This window comes from Diabrotica virgifera, chromosome 1 (genome assembly GCF_917563875.1).
Source record: "Diabrotica virgifera virgifera chromosome 1, PGI_DIABVI_V3a".
Classification (NCBI taxonomy): Eukaryota; Metazoa; Arthropoda; class Insecta; order Coleoptera; family Chrysomelidae; genus Diabrotica; species Diabrotica virgifera.
The window spans coordinates 246,417,575-246,443,970 of record NC_065443.1 but is presented as its reverse complement, the minus strand read 5'-3'; the positions used below and the strand labels follow the sequence as shown (position 1 = coordinate 246,443,970).

Genomic DNA, 26,396 nt, shown 5'->3' with positions numbered 1-26,396 from the left:
TTATGCAGTCAAAGAAGCTTGGGAAAAATTATGTCTAACATCTTAGCATCAGTCAAGGAAGTTCTTGGTGAAAGAAATATAAATAAAAATAAACCATTACGAAAGCGAAGAACTCCATGTAAAGAAGTGAAGGAAAAATGAAAAAAGACATACTTGAAATACATGTCAACCAAGACACTAGAGACATACGATAATTATAAGACGAGAAATTACCACAAATGAAGAAGTTAACATAATTGCAGAAGAATGAGAAACACCAGAAATTACTGCAAATGAAGAAGTTAATTTAATTGCAGAAAAACCAGAAACGCCCGAAATTACCAAAATGAAGAAGTTGATATAATTACCTAGGAAGTTCAAAAACCACTCGAAATGCTGAAGAACAAAAAAGATGCAGGTAAAGATGGAATGGCAAACGAATTACTAAAATATTGTGGAGCAGCAATGCTGGAGCAATTAACAACTTTAATTAACAAAATTATAAAATACAATAAAATATCGGAAGGATGGAGAACTAGCAAACTAATTCTAGTATTAAAAAAAGGAGATAAAAGCATTCACAAAACTACAGAGTTAAAAAACTTGTTAAATACTCTCCTAAAACTTACAACTAAAAATTTCAGAGGGACTAATGAATCAGAGGATAAGTTTAGCGAATGAACAACAGGGTTTTTTGTACTGAAAGATCGTGTACAGATGCAATATTCATCATAAAGCAAATTCCTGAAAATCACTAGAGTACCTATAATAGACCAGCATTTATGTGTCTAATTGAGTTGAAGAAAGCATTTGACAGAATAGGACTTAAAGATGTAATCCATCTTCTGTATAATAAAGAAGTTCCCATAAATATCATAAAAACTATTGAAAACATCTATTAAAACAACACAATTGACCATTCCAGGTCACGTGACTTTCGACACCGTTGCTGAGGGGCAAAAATTGTGTTTTTGGTGTTATTTTTGCTATTTTCTCGTTTTATTATAAAAAATCTGTGGTTTTAACTACAAAAATTTCAAATATTGGATATAGGACACCCTCGTAGGAGATGCAAAAACCCGGTATAATCAGAAAATCAGTTTTCTTGGCTCATATCGTCGATCTGTTTACAGTGTATTGTGATTATAGTGATTTAAAACATTTCGGTATTTAGATGTGGCTGGTATTATAAAAAAACTTACTATACCTCTTTTATCTTTACTGGAACACTTTCAAACTGAACAAAACGCTGGTATTTTAATCATATTCTTAAATTAAACAATGGTTTTCTACACTTAACCTAGTTTGTTTACAATATTTTGCCCATCAGTCGCTGTCAAATGACGTCACCCTGGAATGGTCTATAGAAGTCAGAATAGATGGATAACTTATATATATATATATATATATATATATATATATATATATATATATATATATATATATATATATATATACAAGCTGTACGCTCCCGAGGAAGCTGAAGCTGTTTTCACTTGAAGATCCTTTTTGTGGGGGATCATCCCATTCTGACTTTGGTTTTACAATTGCTGGTGTGACTTCGCTGTTTCCACTACCTTTCTCCATTCTTCTCTCTCTCTGATTTTGCTTCCTATATTTCTAATTTCCATACTTCTTAAGTCTTCTTCCACTTGTTGTCTCCATCTGAGTTTAGGCCTGCCTCTGGTTCTTGTACCTGGTGGTATCCATTCGGTTATAACTCTTAACGGATTGTTCTTCTCTCTTCTCATTATGTGTCCATACCATCTAATTCTCTGTGCTTTTGTTGCTCTTACTATGTTCTCTTGACCCATCCATTCTTGTATTTCGTGGTTCATCCATTGCCTTGCATCCTCTTCGTTTTCCCTCTTTGGTCCCAGAATTTTTCTCATAATTTTTCTCTCAAAAACTTTCAGCTGCTCTTCTTCTCTTGCTGTTAATGTGAATGTCTCCAAAGCATATAGCACTATTGGTCTTATGGTCGTTTTGTAGATTTTCATTTTTGTATTTCGGCTTATCTTCTTATCTTTGAAAATTTTTTTATTTCTGTAGAATGCTTTGTTTCCTGCTTGAATTCTTCTTTTCATATCTACACTTTCATTTCTTCTGTTGACTAATACTCCCAAATATTTGAATGTTTCAACCTCTTCGAAGCTGTGTGCGTCTATTGTCATTTCTGTCAGTTGCGTCTTCTTTTTTTTACTTACATTCATGTATTTTGTTTTATTTTCATTTATTTCCAGTCCTCTTAGTTTGGATTCGTTTTCTATTTCTTGAAAGGTTTTCTTTAATGCCTTTTTATCTGTTGCTACTATGGTTATATCGTCCGCATATCCAATTATTTGTACTGTATTTTTATTTATAGTTCCTGCGTTTGACAACTTTTTTATTATCTTATCTAATGATAGAATAAATAGTACAGTTGAGAGCGCATCTCCTTGTCTTACTCCATTTTTAATTTTTATTATTTCTGTTCTCTCTCTTCCGGTGTCTATTGTTGCTTGGGAATCTCGCATTGTCATTTCTATCATTCTTATAATTTTATTTGGTATTTTGCTCTCTTGTAAGTCTTGGATCATTTTTCTTCTACTTAGTTTGTCAAAAGCCTGTTTAAAGTCTAGAAGAAGTATATGTGCTTCTCCGTTGTACTCGTATGTTTTCTCTATCGCTTGTTTTAGTGTATGGATAGCATCTATCGTGGATCTTCCTTTTCTGAAACCGTACTGGTAGTCTCCTATGCTTTGTTCTGTGTATATTGTTAGTCTGTCTCTAATTATACCAGTCAGTACTTTATATGTTACATTCATTAAATTAATTGCTCAGTAGTTTTTACATATCCTGTGGTCTCCTTGTTTTGGGATTGTCACAATAATTATTTTCTTCCATTCTTCGGGCATTGTTTCCTTATTCCATATATTCTGTATTAGTTCATAAATCTTTCTGTATAATGCTTCACCCCCGTATTTTATAAGTTCTGCACATATTCCGTCGTCTCCCGCTGTTTTCCCGTTTTTCAGTTTGCATATTGTATCTTTTACTTCTGTATAGGTCAATTCTTCTTCTTCACCTTGTTCCGGGTTCATTATTGTTTCTCTTTCTTCTTCTACATCCGTTTCTTGATACATTTCTTCGAAATACTTCTGCCATGTTTCTGCTTCTATGGCTACATTAGCTGTCCGTTTTCTACTACCTAGCTTTAAGTATTGGTACAGTGGTTTTGAATTGTGTCTCTTATTTTCTGTTTCGATCTCGTTCATAATTTCGTCTACTTTTTTATTTTTCTTTGATTTAAACAATTTCTTTGTCTTTTTCCTTTGATCTTGGTATTTTTCTCGTTCCTCTTCTTTACCTGTGCTTAGCCATTTCAATCTTGTTTTATTCTTTTCGTCCACTGCTAGTTTGCACTCTTCGTCAAACCAATTGTTTCTTCTTTCTTTTTGCATTTTTCCAACTACTTTCTCTGCTGCAGTATTTATTCCTTGTTTGATTTTTTTCCACTGCTCCTCCATTTCTTGTTCCTCCTTGAACTGCATCTCTACATTTACTTCTTTTACAAATCTTCTTTTTACTCCTTTATCTTTCAATTTATCTACGTCCCATCTTCCCTGTGCTTTTCGTCTTTCATTCTTTGTTGTTTTTATTTTACATTTTGCAATCACTAGCATATGGTCCGAATAGATGTTTGCCCCTCTGTGAGATCTCACGTCATTTATCGACTGTTTGTGTGACTTTTTAATAAGTACATGGTCTATTTGATTCCCCTCCAGACTGCCTGGTCTCATCCATGTTATCTTGTGTATGTTTTTGTGTTTATATCTCGTGCTACTTATGTCCATGTTTAATGCCGCTGCTAAATTACATAATCTTTCTCCATTATTGTTTGTTGTGCTATGTAATGAGTTTTCCCCTGCAACCTCCCTAAAGCATTTTTCTTTACCTATTTGTGCGTTGAAATCGCCTATAATAATTAATATGTCTTCTCCCGGGATTTTTTCGGCATTTTCTTCTAGTGTTTCATAGAACTGTTGTTTTATTAAGTCATCACTGTTTTCTGTGGGTGCATAGACATTTATTATGGACAACTTGTTCGGTTTGCTGTTTACTCTTATGTATGATAATCTTTGACTTATGGGTTTAAATTCCATAACTTTATGCCTCATTTCCCCTAACACAATAAAAGCAGTTCCTCCATATCCTTGTTTTTCTTCTCCAGCATACCATACTGTATAATTTTCTTTTTCGATTTTTCCATGTCCCCCCCACCTGGTTTCTTGAATTCCTGCAATATCTATATTGTATTGTTTCAACTGTGTCGCTAGCTCTTCCATTTTTCCCTCTTCTAGCAGTGTCCTGACGTTCCATGTTCCATAAGATGGATAACTTACAGAACCTATAAACTTAGGCAGGAGAATTTGTGCCATATTTTATGATCTTTAATTTAATCATGGAAGAAATCATCAAAAGTGTAACAAAGGAAGATGATACAGAATGGGAAACAAAGAAGTAAAAATACTTACGCAGACTATGCAATATTGATAAACATGAAGATAGTTTGCAAAGATCAGTCCACAAATTTAACATAAGAGCAAAAAAATTTAATATCACAATCGCATCTTAGAAAACCAAAACAATAGTAATCAGCAAAGAAGCTATCAGATCTAAAATATAAATTGATGGCATCAGTATTGATCAAGTAATGAAAATAAATACCTTGGAATTACACTATCCATCTATGGGGACTGGACAAAGAAGTGAGACAAGTACAAAAAGCAAAAAGACTGGCAGGATACTTTAATAAAACTATATAGAGCTAGTAAAACATATTAAGACTAAGATGAAGCCAAAAATTTATAAAGCCAGTGTAAAACCAATAATGACAAATTCATCAGCAACAGGACCCTATACAGTCACAACACAAAGACTACTTAAAACAGTGAAGAGAAGAGTATTGAGAATAATTATAACAAATATGCTGAGAGATAAAAAAAGAGGAGTGAAGACAGAAGAAAATGTAACATAAAGTGTTAAATCGAATGAACACTAAATAGACAAAAAGAATGTAATAACTACAGAATCAGAATGAGAGAGACCTGTTTAGTCAAACAAGAGATAAATTACCAAGCAGCAGAAGAAGTATCCTATGGCTGTGCAAAAGATGGATCGACAACCTTCCACAGATGTATCAATCTGCCAAATGTATTTTCCAATGCCCTATTTTTGCTATAGAATATCAACAGCGGAAAGGCAGGACCTCATAACTGAAAAATTTGTATAAAATGAGTTATTTCAGTTTTCGCTTTCAAATAAGTGTATTGGCACCTATTAAACAGCGGTTTCAGCTGGGAAAGCCTTCTGGAAGCCTTCCGGAAATTTTCCCAGCTGTAACCGCTGTTTAATAGGAGCCGATACACTTATTCTAAAGAGAAAACTGAAGTAACTCATTTTATACAAATTTTTCAGTTATGAGGTCCTGCCTTTCCACCGTCGATATGTAATGTCAAATTGTAGAGACACAGACAATCAAGGCAATAGAATTTAAAATGATGGCAAAATATTTAGCACCTTATTGAACATGATGGATATGAAAAAAAATATTAGTAGAGTTTGTCAAAGATGCGCAGTCAACAGCAACATAACTCACTGAATGCGTTCCCACTTTTTTTCTACACAACTGAACAAAATTGCCAAATGTCACTGTATATTTGACAAGCCATAATATGTGAAATATTTTTGTATGGTAACATATTGGACTATCAAAAAAGCTGATTCAAAGCACATAATGGCATTTGAAATGTGGGTAAATTGTAGAATGTTGTGCATTCCATGGACCCACATAGCACAAATAATTCAATTCTAGAAGAACATAACATAAAAACTAAACTCACCACAAATATCAACCAAAATATTCTGAGACATTTTGGACATATCGCTGCTTTGCAAGAACGTAGGCTTAAGTCAAAATTTGACGAAATTGACTTATTAATGCAGATCTACTAAAAATAAAAGTAACTATCGCGTGAATAAAGACCTAAGACGTTAATAATAACAGTCGCTAAGAGATGACACCAAGTGTCTATATTTGATTAGTGCGAAATTAGTTAAATACTTAACATTTTCGTATGAATACAGACCCAAGCTAATTACGTGGCAGAATAGCGCAGAATGTGAAGCAATTTGTGTGTTTACTTCTCATAAAGGATGACCGATCTTATACTTATGATTAGTTTTTGTAAAAATTCTCTCTAAAATAAGGATCCTGTTTGTGGTTAAGTCAGCATTTTAACAAAGTTAAAGTAAATGTTTCTGAGGAAGAAAGACTCAAATGTAATAGGGGTTAACAAAAACACTTAATAAATTTATCTAGTTATCACAGTTTGTATTTAGATATATTTCTAACAAAATTGTATAGGTGATTTCTTTAACGTACCAACTTATTCGGAGTTATGCTCATAATCATACCCATAAAATTTTAAAATGTCTCTCCTCTAAAATCGTCTTTTTTGACTTAAGCCTACGTTCTTGTGAAGCGGTGATATAACTAGAAGAAGAGAAGGCATGGAACTAATGATAGCTGAAGGAAACATAGCTGGGAAAAGATCCAGAGGAAGACCTCCAGCATGATGGTCGGACCAAATAAAGAACATGACTGGTTACTCATTCTCCTAAGCAAAACAACATGCACAGGGAGAGACAATTGAACAGAACTAGTCAAACAAATTACACGACGCCACTACATCCTAACGAAGGAGTAAATATAGAGGAGGAGAATGGTAACATCTTATTTTACATATATAAATTCATTAAGTGAATGAATAGAAAATAAGTAGTCTAGGTTAGTGAATATGTATTATTATTACATACCCATTGAAGTTTCTTGAGCAGCTTTCTCTTCTTCCAGAACCATTTCCTTCCAAGATATCACTAAGTCTTTGGCAATTTCTCCAACCTCTCCCCCAAACTTTTTCAAAGCATTAACCGTCCTTCCTACCCCAGTGGTTTCCAAATGGGATGTCCTAATAGGAAGCTTGCCTAGCTTTCCCAGTACATATTGTATCTGTAATGTTTATCAAAAATTAATGTTTACTGATAACAAGGTAATTTTAAAAACAAATACAAGCGTTAATTTCAATGAAGTGTTTGGTATTTGTTTTCTTTATTTAATATTCTAAAAACTTAATTCTATTAGAATTGTGAAGAATGCTTACTTTATCTTCGCTTTTACTAGTTTTATATCTTTCCAGTCTCTCCTGGTATTGAAGAATAGCCTTAATAACATCATCATTAGAGGAAGTCATATTTATTCCGAAAATCACACTGTTTGTTCTAATTTTTTGAAATTTCACTCAACCAGCTGGCAAAATTAAATTCAAATATTCACCCATTTGACTGTAGAAAATTTGAGAGCATCATTATCAAGGCTAAACCTTTTATTTTTGAACAGGTTACTAATTTGTAATATTAGTACAAAAAATAGTAGTGAATACAAATATGTAAAGAGGAAACTTTACTTAAAATCCTCTTTCCTCGCGACGTATTTTTGGCAGTCTTTTCTCTTGTCAATAATAGCAGCTGACAAAGTGACAATCACAGAATCACACAATCTTCATTTAATTGTTCGGTGATTTAACTAAGCATTTACCACATATGTATACAGGTAGTCCTCTATAAATTATAAAAATGCTTCATAAAACTTCTATTTGCACATAACACAGCTACCGAACGATAATTCAACGATTTGTAGTGAAAGTTTTCAAAACAATGGATGGTAATTAGGAAATTTTATTATTTATTGATAGTCAAAACAATAGTCGGGTAAAAGCAGGTAAGATGCGCATGCTCACGATAATCTTTCTTGCGGATATTTGATCTATCTCTCTCTAGCGTGTTGAATCTGCTCACTTTCTCTCTCCCACGCCAAAAAGAAACGTTGCTGTATTAACCTGATGTAAGACAGAGACATAACAAATAATAAACACAAACTTTTTGTTAAAATCAGTTCTAACTAACTTCACGTTGAAGATGTGTCATAAACCTGTCAGACAGGTTAATATTTAACTTTGACACTAGAAATTGACAGGTTTTATGACATCATTCTCGGCTTTCCATTAAATATTGGGATGTGTAGACGATAAAAAAATATAAATTATAGCTTAAAATAGTAAACAAATAGAACAAACTGCACTTACTTTTGTACTACTAGATATATTTAAATAATGGAAGCGTACGACGTAATTGTTAACCAACCTGTTGTGATAGATAATGTGAGTAATGAATCTTCTGTTATAGCTACATTTTTTTTATATTAAATTTTTTTCCTAGGGAACGGGTGTTATTAAAGCTGGGTTCGCTGGTGGCCAAATTCCAAAATGTAGATTTCCCAACTAGTAAGTACATTTTAAATTTTATATATTAACACTAATATGCAAATTTTTAGTGTGGGTAGACCTAAACACACCAGAGTCATGGCTGGTGCTCTGGAAGGAGACTTGTTCATCGGTCCTAAAGCTGAAGAACACAGAGGCTTACTTTCCATCAAGTACCCAATGGAACATGGGATCGTAACAGATTGGAATGACATGGAAAAGATTTGGAGTTATATTTATAGCAAAGATCAACTTTCGACGTTCTCAGAAGAACATCCTGTATTACTTACCGAAGCTCCTCTTAATCCTAGGCCAAATAGAGAAAAAGCTGCTGAAATTATGTTTGAAACATTTAATGTTCCAGCTTTATTTATTTCCATGCAAGCTGTACTTAGTTTGTTAGTAACTTATTTTACGTGTATTAACATGGATCTTATTTGACTTTGATTTGTAGATATTCTACTGGTAGGACTACTGGTGTAGTTCTAGACTCAGGAGACGGTGTCACTCATTCAGTGCCTATATACGAAGGGTTTGCTCTACCCCACAGTATTATGAGATCTGATATTGCAGGAAGGGATATTTCTAGATATTTAAGGTACAGTTTTCTATTCAATAGAGTCTTAGAATAGCCATTCATTTAATGATTTTACTTGTAAAAGCTTATCCCAAAACAGAAGGACTTAATGATTTAGATAGCAATAGCAATGTGCCTTACTTAGGTGCCTCTAAAAAAGTAATATTTTACTGCAGTATGTGGCTGGAACACAATAGATGGTAATATTGCCAATAATAACAACCAGATTATGCAATACAGGGGAATGTTTTTAGTATGTGTTGGTGATATAATCAACTGTCTACTCTTCAAAATTCTTTGGAAACCCAGTTGTCTTATATGTTTACATTCTTCAAATAACAGCAAAAATAATATTTTCTGGACTTCCAAAGCATCCATTTCTCTGAATACTTTGTAGACTAAATATTTTAATTCTGCTAGTAAATAGTTGCAGTGTCTTATTGTTTTGAATATATGTCTTGTACCATAAATTTATGATGGTTGAGCCTTAATGCAAAACCACGCGGGCACTTACACTTTCATTAAAAAACGGCTTAGTATTTGTAAATTTTCTGTGGGGTTTCCAGTTGCTATATATAATTGATAGATACAGGAAACAGTGGTAAACCAGCAAGAATAAACCATTTTCCCAGGCTTTCTCTTAGAAAGTTGTTCTGAAAGCGAATTTAGACCTATTAACATGTTACCGGCTTTGGAGAAAGTATTGGAAACGGTTGTATCTGAGCAAATTCTTGATCACATAGATTTGAACCATATTTTAATTAATCATCAATCTGGTTTTCGTAAGAATCATTCATGTGAAGTGGCTGTTCAACTCTCAATATGTAAATTTAAACAAGAAATAGATAGAAATAATTATACAGTTGCAGTTTTTCTAGATCTTAAACGAGCGTTTGAAACGATTGATAGATACATTTTATTGGATAAGCTAAAAACCTGTGGCATTAATGGAGCTGTTCTGAATTGGCTAAGGAACTTCTTAACTGACAGAAAGCAAAGAGTAAAAATCTCTGATGTATTATCCGAAACTGTCAGTAATAATGTTGGTGTACCGCAGGGTAGTGTACTTGGACCATTGCTTTTTATATTATATTTAAATGATATAAATTTGTTTGTGAACTGTGAATTTATTAACCTTTTCGCTGATGATACCCTTTTGGCTTGTAGCGATAGTTCTATTGAAGGGGCGGTTGTCAAAATGAATTACGTTTTATGTTCAGTGTCTAAATACTTAAAACTTAAGGCCGGCCGTTGTATGAAAGAGAGGTCCCCAAATGCCGGCGCAACAGAGAGAAAAGATTCTTTCCCGAGAGATGCTGCCTCTATCGGAGAAATAACGCAATAGATATCTAAGCGAGGCCGCAAACGGCAGAATTTTTAGTGAGTCGATAGTTTAGTTAAGTACAGAGAGTATGCAGGTGCGGCCTCGCTAAGATGACTCGAAATCGTTTTATATATCAGGTGCGAACTTTTAATTTTTTAGTAGGCGGTTTAAGGACGGGGTCTCGCTGAAAATTTTACTTGGATAAATACTGTGCTCGTATCTCGTGGTAAAATCTAAACCAAAAGTATTGGAGAAATCTATTTTAGTCCATGTGGTGAGACCGCTCCCGTCTGGGAAAATTTCTGATTCGGTTTCTTTGTGGATTCCTATTCAAACATGTCCCCTCTAAACAAATCTGAAGGGTGCCGGGCGGAATTTTTGGGCAGAAACTGTTTAAACAATTTTTATAAACAAATAGAAAAGATCACGTTTTTTTGCCCCGGAACATATATTTTTAAGTTTAGTGGGTCATTCTAAACAAGAAAGGTATCTTGTAATTTTTTTCAAAAATTGATAGTTTTCGAGTTATAGGCGATTTAAAATCTGAAAAGTGCGAAAATGCTCATTTACGAGGCCTAAAAACTCATATTTAAATTAGAACTTTTGAGGTTGCCAGATTCTTAAATTGAAGTTTAAACATTCAGCTTGAAGATTCTAAAGAGTGATTGTGTCTAACCCTAATTTAAACCGTCGTGTTTTAATTGTTAAATATACATGTCCATCCGATTTTTTTGTCGGTGCGGCGCGCTCTATTTCAAAAATCTCCAGTTTTCCTCCAAAAAATATTTTTTCTAGATTTTTTGGGACATTTTAAATAAAATAAGTTTCTTGACATTTTTCTCAAAAGTTAACAGTTTTAAAGTTATAAGCGATTTAAAATCCAAAAATGCGTTTTGGCATTTTTCGGATTTAAATCGCTTATAACTTTAAAACCATTAACTTTGGAGAAAAATGTCAAGAAACTTATTTCATTTAGAATATCACAAAAAATCTAGAAAAAATATTATTTGGAGGAAACTAGAAGATTTTTGAAATAGAGCTCGCCGTACCGGCAAAAAAATCGGATAAACATGCATATAACAACTAAAAAAAAAACGGTATAAATTAAGGTTAGACGCGATCACTCATATGTGGACCATATAGAACAATTTGGTGTTGCAGGAAAACTTTTACTTCGGATGTCTGGGTTAGGCCTTTTTTGGACCAATTATAACATACTACCTCCGTAACTTTGGAACCGTTCATTTTAGAAGGGTTATGCATAGGACCTTTTTTGTTTCAAATTTAATGTAGAACAATTTTGTATAGAAGGTTGTTCATGCTAAATCGCATAGTTTTAGAAATATTGACGAAAAACGTAAAAAACTACAAATTTACCGATTTCTCCCCCCTCTCCCCCCCAAACCCGACGCTCAAAATGGTGTGACTTTTTTCTGAACATTATGTGGACCATATAGAACAATTTGGTGTTGGAGGATAACTTTCACTTTGGATGTCTGGGTATGGGTCTAACTATACCATACTATATTCCCTAAAATAAAATGTTTCATCATAACGGCTGACCTGAGTAAAAATCACTTATTTATAAGTTAAATTTGAATTATAGGCTTGGATCTCGCGTACAAAAAAGAAGTTGATTAATAACAAGCTGAAAATTTTTAACTTAACTGTGTCTAGTCGGACAAAGTTTGATGTACGGGAACACTGAAACAGGCGAAGCTTTAATTGTGGAACAGGTTAAAAATTTGGAACATCAGACTACGAAAACGTTGCATGTATTTTGTCTGACAGAACTTCCAACTGATTTGTTACGATTTCATTAAACTCTTATGCAAAAATCAGACTGGTATTATCACCAACTGGGCATTTTAATAAGTTTAACACGAAGAACATGTCAAATGGCAGGAATTATATTTTTGATAAATAGCAATATGATTTTTGCATGAGAGTTTAATGAAACAGTAACAAATCAATTGGAAGTTCTGTTCGAAAAAATACATGGAGCGTTTTCGTAATCTGACGTTCCAAATTTTTAAACTGTTCTACAATTAAAACTTCTCCTATTCTTCTCCTGAAAACTTAGTGAAAACAGAGAAAATTTAGTGAATTGCAAATATTTAATTCAAAAGAAACTTTTTATTTATTCTAAGGGACTGTCGGCCCTCGGCAATAACGTTTTCTTTCATTCTGCGTTTAATTTTTTTAAAAATACTTATTAGTTTTCTCAGTATTCGAAAAAAATTAACACATTTAAAACACAGGAAAATTTTGAGAGGCGACATTTTGCGTCTTTCCCCTTAAATTTTTTTGCAACATGAATGAAGCACCCTGTGTATTAAATTAAAAATATACATTCAAGTAAATAAACAATAATATTTTGTTATATCAAAGTTTTCAAACAAATTTTATATAGGGTGTCTGCATAACTAGCAACCATATGGTTTCATATTAATTTTATTAATTATTAATTTTAATTATTATTAATACATTATTAATTTTACGGGAAAAGGTAATACCCAAGTTAAATACATAATCATAATTCATAGAGTATGTGTTTACTTAAGGGTAATTATCATTAGAGTAAAAGATTCACTTTATAGGAGTAAAACTGCTAAGTTGCGTTATGGGTACTAATTTATGTTTCTAGTCGTCAAGGAGTGTGATTTGATGTTTGATTTTCATATGGCAAGCGTAATTCAATCTATCTACATACTTCAAAGAAAAAAATTAGGAAGGGACAATAAAATGTAATATATTTTAGACGGAGTACGTTCAACATTTCAGGACGGGAATAATAATCATTTTTTCAGTAATAACACAATATTTGATTTTTGAGATTTCTCTAGCTGTTCATGAAATAAATAAAATTGTATATAAAAAATGATTATCTCATTTAAAATAAATATTTCTTATTTACCAATCCTTCGGTTTGGCGCCCCATTGGGGTTACGCACGCGTGCACCGCACGCGTTGCACGCCCGGTTACGGGGCCCTGATATTATTCCAAGTACGCAATAATGAACCACCCGCATCCCTCAAAACGGTATTACTCTCTATACAGTACCGAAATTTCCAAAGGAAAGTTTCAAACGGGCCATACCGCTCCTGAATTTTGCACATGTATATAATATTTTTCGTAGCGCCATCTTATACATAATGGCTACAATAACAGAGCTTAGATTCTTACAGATTCCTATACTGTATTCGTATTATATGTCGAATATTTACGGTTCACATGCCAATTTCTATTAATTTCAGAAATTTATTTTAAAAGTACACCACGCAAAAAGTACTTTATTAATTCACATTTTTTTAACGTTATATCCTTCCATTACTTATACTGTAGTGCTAAACGGAATTTTATCATGAAATTCATTTAAATACTTAAGTAATTTAGATATAAACGCTCTTATATTTATTGAGAAAAAAGCAAAACTTTCACATTTTTTTATAAACAATACACAACAGGTAGGATAACAAAAATATGGCTGGAACTAGCGACATATATTGTTAGTAGGTTAAGCATTTTTCGGTATACATATATGCTCTAGATTATGAGTGGTGTACTTTATAAAGGTGATGGGATCGGCTATACTTATAACATTACCAATGGCCGGCCTTAATAAACTTAAATTAAACGTAAGTAAGACAAAAGCCATGATAGTTACATCTAAATTTAAGTACAGGAGTCTTAATACTGGCAATATAATGTTAAATATTGATGAGGAACCAATTGAACTAGTGACACAAATTAAACATCTTGGTTTTCAATTAGATAATACTCTATCATTCGACAAGCATCTCGAGTATATGTGTAAAAAACTAGCAAAAAAATTGTATTTCTTTACAAGAATTTCTAAGAATTTGTCACTTCAGTCAAGGATCACTGTATATAAATCGATAATCCAACCTCATTTTGATTTTTGTGCATCCATCTTATATCTTTTAAATCTTAACCAACTAGCCAAATTACAAAAATTACAGAATCGTGGAATGAGGATCATTTTACGTACAAGTAGATTAACACCTGTTACATTGATGTTGAATACTTTGCAGTGGTTTTCGGTATCGCAACGTCTTTTTTATTTGACCATGATATTGATTTTTAGAATTGTACCGGGTGTCCCAATAAGAATGGCTCTCGGCCATATCTCAGGAACCGTTTATAGTACAGCTTTGGGAAAAAAATATTTATAACAAAAGTTGCCTCGAGAAAAGCCTGGAAATTATTGTCATATTTGTAAGTCCACCGCTAGAGGGCGTAATTGAATATCAAAAATTTAAAAATCAAAATTTTGCAAAATTTACATAATGAAAGGGCACTGAAAATCCAATCATCGTATTCTTCGCAAAATTCTGCGAATATTTGATTTCACAAGTGTAACTCTACCTTTGCAAATAAGAGGTGGGGGTGAGTGGGAACCTTGTTATGAAAAATGGCTGTAAGTCCGGTTCTGCTTAATCGATTTTTGCAAACTTGGTCTCGTTGAAAACAGATCTTTTTCGTTAATGTAAGAGTTATAATTATAAAACAGCCTAGTAAGTAATGTGCCAGCGAGGGGGCGCTATTTTATGTTTTTCAGAAATCTAGTTTTCTTTGGAAAATATTAAATACAAGTATGCACTTTTAACCCTGTATTACAAAATTAGACCAAATTATCAAAAGAATATCGAAAACCGCATGTCGATACCTTTTTTCTGTCTCGAGATATCTTAAGAAACATATAAATTGTAAACAAACTGATAATGTCACCGGTAAACGAAGTTAAGGAAATCAAAGTGAAAACAGGTAGTGTGCTATGGAAACAAATTAGAGCGGAACACTTGCGGAGTGCCGACAGAAGTGAATATTTCTCATAGATTCAATTATATTCGGTTCGATTCAATTCGATTCCATTTAATTGGACTTAATTTTATTTATTATAATTATGCTTATAATTTAATATATTTAAAATATACCCAATTTAATACATAATATACATGGTTTGTCAAACGTAGGAAAGAGTTTGAAAATCTTACAATCGCCGAAATTTTTAAACTTTTTGCTACGTTTGACAAACTGTACTAGTGATTTTACCCATTAATTTTAGAATTAACAAACTTTCAAAAGAAGTTTTACTGCAAATTGGATAGTGAATCTAATTATTATTATATAAAATGAATAGGATGTTTAAAAATACAATTTGAGGATAAGTAGATTGAAAGGAATAATGTAATCAACAAATTTAAAAAAGTCACATTTTTATAACAGCCTCCCCTTTAATGAGAGTATCTAAAAATAAATGAACTCTTCCATGCATTATTTTCGATTAAAATTTACACGAAGTATTTACTATACTTCATCAGTAATTAAATTTTTAAATTAAAAAATATCGGTTACATTATTAAGAAAAATAGTAATTTAAAGCTTTATGTATCTTTATATCTTATTAGTCCTAATTTTAACAGGTAAAATCACTAGTATATAATATTATGTATTAAATTAGGTATATATTATATATTTATATTAAATTATAGATATAATATATATTAAATAAAATTAAATCTAATCGAATGGAATCTAATTAAATCAAACGAATATAATCAAATCTATAATAAGTATTCACTTCTGTCGGCATTCCGCGAGTGTCACGCTTTAATTTTTTTCCACAGCACACTACCTGTTTCCACTTTGATTTCCGTAACTTCGTTTACAGGAGACATCATCAGTTATGTTTAAAAATTAACACGTTTCTTAAGATATCTCGAGATAGAAAAAAGGTATCGACATGCGGTTTTCGATATTCTGTTGATAATTTGGTCTAATTTTGTAATACAGGGTTAAAAGTGCATACTTGTATTTAATATTTTCCAAAGAAAACTAGATTTCTGAAAAACATAAAATAGCGCCCCCTAGCTGGCATATTACTTATTAGGCTGTTTCGTAATTATAACTGTTAAATTAAAGAAAAAGATCTGTTTTCAACGAGACCAAGTTTGCAAAAATCGATTAAGCAGAACCGGACTTACAGCCATTTTTCATAACAAGGTTCCCACTCACCCCCACCTCTTATTTGCAAAGATAGAGTTACACTTGTGAAATCAAATATTCGCACAATTTTGCGAAGAATACGATGATTGGATTTTCAGTGCCCATTCATTATGTAAATTTTGTAAAATTTTGATTTTTAAATTTTTGACATTCAATTACGCCCTCTAGCGGTGGACTTACAAATATGAAAATAATTTCCAGGCTTTTCTCGAGGTAACTTTTGTTATAAAATTTTTTTTCCCAAAGCTGTACTATAAACGGTTCCTGAGATACTGCCGAGAGCCATTCTTATTGGGACACCCGGTACATGGATTGGCACCTAAATATTTTCTCGATCTTGTTAGTTACAATTCAGATATTCACCCTTATTTTACGAGAAATTCAAATACTATTTACATCAGCAGAACCAATACTACAGGTGCTATGAACTCACTTCTCTATAAGGGTTTTGATAATTTCAATAAGTTGCCAACGGAACTCAAGTTGAAGACCTCACTGAACATGTATAGGAGAAATTTAAAGAATTATGTTGCAAATCGTATTTAACGTCTCATGTGGCTTCTAAATGTGTTTTTTAACTGCGTGTAGTTTAATGTAATATTTTGAGTAATGTAGTATTTTTAATGCTTGTATTGTAATGGAAATTTTAAGTGTTTTATTGTTATTATTATGACTTGGATATTGTATCTTAATAACACTTTTTTATTGTCAAATAATTTAAATTGTATATACGTATTATAAAATATCTCAATTTTAACTGTAGATTAGGGTTACCTAATTTTTGAATAAATTCTTCTTCTTCTTCTGAACAAACACCACTTTTAACTGCTTGATAAATATTGTGCAGGTATTTTTGATATGTACTAAGATCGTCGCTGTGGAATTTGTCAACTGATGATTCTATTTTTGAAAATGAAGCTATACAAAGAGTCACTTTATTTTAGGAATGATATAATCTGTAATGTTAAATTTTTTGATAAAAAAGAATGTGTGTGTACTTTGTATGCGCGTAAGAAGTTATACTTCTTTTGTATGATTTCAACTAAATCAATATACTTTAAACAGTTTATTTATATTTTATTTAAATATTAAACTAATTTTAATACTTACTACTTTCCAAAAATTTTTATTAAAACAATACCAAAATTTTAAAAAATAAAACAATAAAACACACACAAACACATTGAAAAATGTGTTTGTGATTTCTGAACAATAATTGTTGGCAAAAATTTTAACTAAATATGTATTTTCTGAAAAAAAAAAGAATGTGTGTGTACTTTGTACGCACGTAAGAAGTTATACTTCTACTACATATTATGTGATTTTTAAGAAAATACCAAAAATTTAAAAGAATAAAACGCACACAAACACATTGAAAAATGCCACAAAGAAAAAATGATTTCTGAACGATAATAATTGTTGGCAAAAATTTTAAATACGAATTTTCTGAAAAAAGAATTATATAACAAATATACTTACAATCATAAAATGCACTAAAAAAAATAAAAACTTGCATCGGAAATCGAACCCGTGAATTTCGGGACGCTTTGATTCGTAATCAAAGCCTAGACTCACTCGTCCAATTCCACATTATTTGTCATGTGGAAAAATAGGTTAACTGAATGTTTTACTGTTTGACAGTTGTTTTGAATGTAATTAAATAATTTAATATTAATTATTATGTAGTTTAAATTTTGTGGAAGAAGATATTAAAATATAACAAAACAGTAAGAAAACAATATATTAGATGAAGATTGGTAGAACTTTTGTTGGTAATCAAATTAAGTATGTAAATCAAAGCATTACATACCTACTAGATAAATAAATCTACGCCAAAAAATCATAATTTAAAAATAAAAATCGGACCTAATTTGGGATTTCTCTCTAAAATCTAAAAATATCTCTAAAATAGAAATTGGCCCACTTAAAAATTTGGTAATTTTTGATGTCTCATGTTTCCTAAACCTGTTGGCCGATTTAAGTGATTTTTTGAACATGTTATAGCCTGATTCTTTAAAAATACCACTGGAATAATATTGTTGCTAAACAGGTAAATTTTAATTGTATACCGGGTGTACCAATCAAACTGTGTTTTTTTCTCAAAGTTCGCATCCGCCTGTGGAATATTCTAGCATTTATAAAATACTGATATTAAAACCTAACTACAGCATCATGCTTTCTCAACATTCTGTTTTTTGATTCATTAGTTTATGTTGGGTAATAAAAAAGTTAGGTACTTTAACAACTAGACATGTTCTTCATCAATACACGATGTTTTTAAATAAGTGCGACAAACTTTAAGGGGTAAATTTCTTCAAGATCTTGGAGGGGTTTTATACTTTGATTTGGTCACTTTCTGGCTTTCATAATAATAATTTTTAATCGTGTTAATCGCATTGAAAATGGCCATTTTCGCATTTTTCAAATTTTAAATCGCGTATAACTCGACAACAATCAATTTTAGAAAAAAATCACAAGAGACCTTTTTTGCTCAGAATGACCCATATAATCTTAAAAGAATTTGTACGTCGTAAAAAAATTGCTTTTTTGAATTTGTTTAAAAAAAATTAACAAACATTTTTCCGACCGTGGCACCTTCCGGCACCCTGTGGATTTGTTATAAGGACCTCTTTTTGAGTAAGTTTGTGCAAAAAAACGAATCTGAGTAATTTACCTAACGAGGGCGACGATACAGCTTGGACTATATAGCGCTAATAATTAAAAATAACTGCTTTGTAATAAAAAAATAATAATGACAAAAATTTCTTCACGATCTTGAAGGAGGGATTTTAAACTTTGATTTGATCACTTTCTGACTTTCATAATATAATTTTTAATTAAGTTATTAAGCCTTGAAAGTGGCCATTGTTGCATTTTTCAAATCGCGTATAATTCGACAACAATCAATTTTAGAGAAAGATGACAAGCGCCCTTTTTTGCTCAGAATGACCCAAGCTATCTAAAAAAATTTGTTCGAAATGAAAAAATTATTTTTGTGAATTTGTTTAAAAAAATTAATTTTTCGACCACGGCACCGCCTGGCAACTTGTGGATTTGTTATAGGACCTCTTTTTAAGTAAGTTTGTGCAAAAAAATCGAATCGGAATAATTTCTATAACGGGGGCGACGGTACAGCCCCGTCTATATTATATTACCTCTTTATGAACCATAATAGACCATACTGTTGATGCAATATATTCATTGCCCACCCATCTGCTGCATTATGTTGTCATAAATGGCTCTAGTATTGCAGTAAAAATATTCCTGATTCAAAGCACCTTTAGCTTAAGGGGCTATGCATGAAGTACGAAATTCATATATTTTTTTGGTAATTTCTAAAATAAAAAGTACTGTAGGTACCAATTGTTTTGAAAATTTGCATGAGCATTTATTATAAAAAGAAGTACACGTAAAACAATTTTCATAAAAAAATTATTGAAAATTAAACGATTTATGCTCCATCTACTGGCACCGTGAAAATAAAAACAGCCACAGTATATAGAGGTTCCACAGTAAAATCACTCCTCTGTCGGCGCTTTGATCTCAAGAAGTAATTCACCAGTGGTGGATGCGGGTTTTCCCTGTTAAAATCCGTACGTTTCTATGTGACTAGCAATGCGAGAGTGGGGCAAAAGCGACTACGAACATTGCGCGGTCGCCATGCGCGATTACAGATTTTACTTCCAATTTTTCGGAGAGTGGTTCTACTGTCCCTCTTTATACTGTGACATAGCTCCACTGCTGCAGTGATTGGGACTAATAGATAAATATCCTGAATCATAAAATTTCAAAGTTATTATTGAAATATAAGTTATTTTCTATACCATCAACTAGGGGTTTTTTGATCGGATAAAAAATGTCAATTTGGCGGTTTTTGAGACTGAAAATATTTTAGCTAATTTTTAAAAAAATTTCAACGCTTCGTCATTTTTCCAAATTTTAATATTTTTCAAAAATCCTAGTTGAAGGGTACACGGGAAAAACCGGCTAAGTCAATTTTTGTAGAAATTGCATTTTTTACGCCATCTTGTAGTAAATTCCAGTTTGCATCTCTTGAAACCTTTAAACACGGCAACAACAAGACAAGTCACGAGAAAAAACCGTAAAATGCATTCCCATACACGATAAAAGTAAGCTAAGACCGCGCGTTAACATCCAATAACTCAAAATGGTTAATCTGTGACTTAGCCGGTTTTTCCCGTGGACCCTTCAGTTGATGGTATAGGAAATAACTTATATTTCAATAATCACTTTGTAATTTTATGTTTCAGAATTTCTATTAGTCCCAATCATTGCAGCAGTGGAGCTATGTTTTTATTTATACGGTGCCAGTAGATGGCGCATAAATCGTTTAATTTTCAATATTTTTGTATGAAAATTGTTGTACATGTACTTCTTTTTATTTTAGAAATTCCAAAAAGTATACGAATTTCGTACTTTTACACTAGGATTGGTCCCTTAATGATTTATGCAAGTTGTACACAGTGTAGTAAAACTTTATAAGTAGCTGGTTTTTGTTTCAGATTGCTTCTAAGAAAAGAAGGAATCATTTTCCGTACTACTGCTGAGTTTGAATCAGTTAGAACCTTAAAAGAAAAAGCTTGTTATTTATCGAACAATCCAATAAAAGAAGAATCAGTTGAGACAGAGCAGATTAATTATACCCTTCCAGATGGTACAGGAATCAAAGTAGGACCTGCAAGGTTTAGAGCGCCTGAGATTCTTTTCAAACCTGACATGATAGGTGAAGAGTGTGAAGGCATCCATGAAGTGTTGTTGTTCTCCATACAGAAGTCTGATTTAGACCTTAGGAAAGTATTGTTTAAGAACATTGTATTGTCAGGTGGCTCTACTTTGTTCAAAGGATTTGGAGATAGATTGCTTTCAGAAATCAAGAAGATGTCACCCAAGGAAACACAAATTAAGGTATAACAGGAAACCAAACTGTATGGCAGGCCGCACATCAAAGAAACGTGAAACATGAAATAAATAAATTGTAAAAAAAGTAACTGTTTCATGTGATATGCTAATCGATGAAACAAAAATAAATTTTGTATAGTCAGCAATGGATAGTGACGTGGTCATTGCTGTCGGCGCCGCTCTTTAAGGCAAGCTGCACACCAAAGAAACATGAAACGTGAAACATGTTTCATGAAAATAAAACACTGCTAAACAAATCTCAAAGTACGTCTACCAATGAAACGAGTGTGATTCATGCTCATGACACATTTTTATTTTCGGAGAGTTTCATAAATGGCCGGACGTATATTTGTTTATCAGTGTTTTATTTCCATGAAACGTAATTTACGTTTCATGTTTCTTTGATGTGCCTAATTGCTTTTTAATATCAAAGAAACGTGAAACATGAAACAAATAAATTGTGAAGAACGAAACCGTTTCATGTTATATAGTGTAGGAAACAGAGGTTGAACTTCGCAAACTCGACACAAGTCCGGTTTTATTTTTTTTTCTAGTATATCAAGGGGTGCTTTTAATGAGACTAACTTTTTCTTAAAAGATTTCGCCCCGGAACACCCATTTTCATCCCTTTAAAGAGGGTAGTTTGTGGTTTTTGCGAAACGTAGCCCTTCCTGTACGTTATTGCAAAAAAATCCTTAATAGAAATATGAAGAGGACTATATTTCCTACAATTTATTCCGCGACAGCATATATCTATCACACACCGTTTAGCGGAGGTGGCGCGCCAAAGTTGATAAGTTTTTAAAAAAGATGTTTAAAAAAATTATTTTTCCCTAACCGTAATGGGAATCAAGAAGCAACCCAGCGGCAATTAATCACAAATAAATGTCTGATTTTTTGGTATAGGTTTCATTTAAGGGCATTGTCCATTTTTTAATTACAGGGTGTTAAATTTTAAAAAGTCCCTTTTTATACCATCTGAACCGCTTATGCTAGCGTAAAAAAACTTTCAGCGATTACCCATGTACTGGTTCTATTTACAAATTTGTATAATGCACCCCCATATTTTCCCCGAAACCACCCAAAAAAAAGGAAAATGAATAAAGAAAATATGCAAAAATTGACTCTGACCAGTGTGGCTTTAGGATGCAAAGAAAGTAAAATATGTATAGGTCATAATATGTAGCAGACAGTGTGTTCTTTTATTTGTCACACATTAATAAAATGAATACGTGACGAAAAAAAAACAAAAACTGGAGCCCGCCAAAGCATTTCTGAGGTTTGCGGCACCACTGTGCCGTAACGGTTGCTTATATACGAAAAAAATGCATAGGGCCTTATTTGTAGAGCAAATAGTGGTCTTTAATTCTGTATAAGCGTTGTTTCAAAAAAATATATAGGTAATGAAAAATCGTAAAAACATGCTCGCCAAACTTATTTTCAGGGATAAGGGTAGTTTCCACAGGGATGTTACAATAACCATAATATATATTTATAAAAAAAACCTACTGATGGAGTAGGATTTTTACCTATCCCTTTTAAAGGAATAAAAATGGGTGTTTCGGGGCAAATAATAAGCATCCCTTGATATACCAGAAAAAAAAAGTAAAACCGGACTTGTGTCGAGTTTGCGAAGTTTAACCTCTATTGCCTACACTAATATACAAACAAAAATAAAATTTGTATAGTAAATAATAGAAAGTGATGATGACGAGGTCGTTGCTGTTGTGGAAACTCTTTTATTACTGTCCAAAAATCATAACCATAGTACACAATATTTGGTTGCAAACGAATTAAATAATCATCTTGCTAAATTTCAATAATTTTATAGAATGAGTATTCAAACATTTACATTGTTTTATTGTGGGTCCTGGTTTAAAAAAAAACGATATTTTCTTGTTATTGTCTATTCGAGTACCACTCCAGGATATAATAGTGCAACTCTTCGTTCTGCTCCACCACAGAAACCAATGCAATATTAAATTCTTGGTCGGCATTTATTTTATGCACGTAATTAATTATTCAAAACAATGAAACTGATTTTAACCTTCCGATGACCAACCTTTTTTTGTTACACGGATGACCAAGGTGGGGGGGGGGGGGGAATGACCCCAGGTCAAAAATGACAATTATTTTTTTTTGGCATGGACTTTATGTCATTTAGCCAGTCACAACATGAGTATTATTAGTGTCATGTGTAGTGTCTATGTTGAGTAAGTGTCTTGTTACTTTGCAAAGTCGACGTCATTAGCGTAAAACCACTTGGAATTACACATAATAGACGGTATTTTACTAAACATCAACTTCAGAATATATTTTTTATTCGTAAAATATAGGGAATTTTTTTTATTTCAAAATATGAGGATATCTAGAATGATATTAAAATCAAATAAAAAAATAATGAGTTAAAAATTGAAAATACTTTTGAATTTATTAAAGGAAAACATACGCTGGGGTCACAATTTCCCCCGCTTGGTCATCCGAAGGTTAAGAAGATAAAAATGTTTCATGGGCATGAATCACACTCGTTTCATAGATATGCGGACGTCTATTTGTTTAGCAGTGTTTTATTTCCATGAAACATGTTTCACGTTTCATGTTTCTTTGGTGTGCGCCTTCGGAAGATAAAAATGTTTCACACGCATGAATCACACTCGTTTCATTGGTATGCGGACTTTTATTTGTTTAGCATTGTTTTATTTTCATGAAACGTGTTTCACGTTTTATGTTTTACGTTTCTTTGACGTGCGGCCTGCCTATGTATGACTTATATAATTGCTGATGTTTTGTTTTGTAGATATCAGCTCCCCAGGAAAGGTTGTATTCTACATGGATAGGCGGCTCTATTTTGGCTTCTTTAGATACTTTCAAAAAGATGTGGGTCTCGAAACGGGAGTTTGACGAGGAAGGACAAAGAGCTATACATCGAAAAACATTTTAGTTCTATTAGACTTTCAATTGTGATTAATACTTGTTTTTTTTTAACTTATTTTCCACCCAGTTATGTGCAGGGTGACCATCAGTGATAATAAGAGAGTCAATCTGAAGTAGCAGAGGGGTTGTGAACATTATCTAGTTGATGGTCTCCTCTAGGAATTGAAATACGCTCTAAATTATATATTTATAGAACATTACTTATTTTTAATATTCTTAAGTCTATTTTTAATTGTGTTGTCTGTGTAACTTTTTTTATATGAATTATATATATTTAAACTCAGCACAATAATATGCAGCTTTTATGCTTCTTTTTTAAAAAATATATAATATAGTTTAAATAGTGTTTATAGTATATCTACAAGGGACAGCTTCAGATAGGAGCTACATTTTACTCACCTACACAAATTCCTAATAAATTGTAAACAGTAAATACCAATTAAGGCGCCATAAAACATTTTTAAACTCTTGTTAATAACCTACAGAAATAAGTGCAATGTTGTTGGACGTCCTAAAGAAGGCACAAAAGAAGTGCCATGTCAAGCAAAAATAAAAAACTCAAAGAAGACACAAGAAACCTAATGCAAAAAGAACCATAACGAAAGATTGTTGCATACTTGTGAAGCACACAACGAAGATTGTAGAGCATTTCAAAAGCTGTTAGGAAAACCATAAGAAACTAACACTAAAGAAACAACTGTACCATAGAACCAGACAAAATCTTAAAAGTTCTAAAACGGAAGTTGAAGACAGGAACAAGGTATATTTATAAGTTAAAAAATAAACAAGGATTTGCCATTTATGAACAAGAAAACCTGAAAAAGTACTATTGACCATGATATAATCGATATTATACATTCCAGAGGAAGGAATCGCAGCAATACAAAATCAAGGATCAGAGGATCTTCCAGATTATAACTGAAGAGGAAATTAAATCAGTGTCAAAAGTTGTGAAGAACAACAAAACACTTGGAGAAGATGGCATTGTAAGTGGAATGATAATACTAAGAGAGAATGCGTCCTAAAAGCTTTAAAAACTCTTTATGACTGCCTCTTTGAAGGGATTACACCAGAAAACTGAAATAGTGGCATTATGATGATAATTCATAAAAAAGGAGATGTAACAAAACATGGAAACTGCAGATATCGATTGTTATATAAGTTCTTTATGAGAATAATTACTAACAGACTGGGACCTAAGCTGGATTGTCACCAACCATTAGAGCAAGCTGGATTTAGGAGTAGCTTTGGAACATGACTACCTACAAGTAATAAAATCCTTGATGGAGAAAGTTCAAAAAAGGAAAAAAATCATAGCAAAGAAAATCAGAGTCAAGCCATTTAAATATTTGAGCTGCCTTCTCAACTACAAAAAGGGCCCAAAGTGAATAGCAAGATTGTTACAAATTCATCCTTATAAGCACTTACTACATAGAGCACATATATTTTAAAGCACCGTTTTTAAGAAGGAACAGCAGTTTGGATGAATCAGTGTGAATGGCCAACAAATAGAAAGAGTAAAATCATACACCTATCTTGGTACGAACATCAATGAAACTTATGACCATTCCCTAGAAAGAAATCAAATGTAGGATAGAGAAAGCAAGATCTGCAAATATAATATAATTTACCAATATCAAATATAATTCACCAATACCCATAAAAATCAAGTTACTATAGTTCATTCGCTTTCAAGATTCAGACGCTTGATTTGTGGGTTTTTCGTCTCATTGCAGCTTGTCATTGGTTAGAAATTAATTTGTAATATAGAATATATTCATTTTTAACCAACAATAAACTTAGACGACACAAAATGCCCATGAATCAGACTTCAGAAACTTGAAATCTTGTCATCTCGAAAGCGAATGAACTATAGGATGTTGTACAATGGATGTCTGCAAGACTGTTGTACAGAGTTGAGCTGTAGACTCTCACAGACACCACCTACAGGAATATTGAGGCTTTCGAAATGTGGCTTCATCATCGAATCCTGAAGATGTCTTATACCAACCATGTTATTAATCAGGGTGTTTTGTTGAGAATCCAAAAAGAAAAAGAGCTGTTGACCACAATAAAAACAGCCAAAATGGAATACCTCATTCACATCATGCAGAATAGTGAAAGATATGGACTGCTGCAACTATTCTTACAGGGAAAAGTAGAAGGAAAACAGACCAGGAAGGTGCAGGATTTCCTGGCTAAAAAATCTAAGTACTTGGTTCAACATAACCACAAATCTTTTCAGAGCAGCAGTGTGCAAAAGTACAG

At 32.4% G+C, this 26,396-nt stretch overlaps 2 protein-coding genes across 3 annotated transcripts in view; one reads left to right on the top strand and one right to left on the bottom strand.

The window, feature by feature from the left end:
• The window catches only part of LOC114346261 (transcription elongation factor B polypeptide 3), a 73,012-nt gene extending 65,467 nt beyond the window's left edge, over positions 1-7,545 (bottom strand). The window contains exons 1-2 of one of the 2 annotated variants that reach the window (XM_050641975.1): positions 7,185-7,545; positions 6,841-7,033 (exon numbers count right to left, since the gene is read on the bottom strand). In XM_050641975.1, the coding sequence (XP_050497932.1) occupies positions 6,841-7,033; positions 7,185-7,274 (283 nt within the window). In that variant the 5' untranslated portion in view covers positions 7,275-7,545. The remainder of the gene's footprint in view (positions 1-6,840; positions 7,034-7,184) is intronic. The other variant, XM_028297064.2, reaches the window with a different exon arrangement.
• A 483-nt stretch (positions 7,546-8,028) lies between these two features.
• On the top strand, positions 8,029-24,469 carry LOC114346367 (beta-centractin). Its single transcript, XM_028297151.2, has 6 exons — positions 8,029-8,240; positions 8,299-8,363; positions 8,414-8,740; positions 8,797-8,940; positions 20,798-21,200; positions 23,992-24,469. The coding sequence occupies exons 1-6, from the start codon at positions 8,193-8,195 to the stop codon at positions 24,133-24,135; spliced, it is 1,131 nt and encodes a 376-aa protein (XP_028152952.1). The 5' UTR covers positions 8,029-8,192; the 3' UTR covers positions 24,136-24,469.
• The last annotated feature ends 1,927 nt before the right edge of the window (positions 24,470-26,396 follow it).

Bases quoted from the DNA above. Each gene is read 5' to 3' on its own strand.
- LOC114346367 (XM_028297151.2), top strand. From the start codon at position 8,193: ATGGAAGCGTACGACGTAATTGTTAACCAACCTGTTGTGATAGATAAT. The intron at 8,741-8,796 runs GTTAGTAACTTA...TTTGATTTGTAG, and splicing joins ATGCAAGCTGTACTTAGTTT to ATATTCTACTGGTAGGACTA. The intron at 8,941-20,797 runs GTACAGTTTTCT...TTTTTGTTTCAG, and splicing joins GATATTTCTAGATATTTAAG to ATTGCTTCTAAGAAAAGAAG.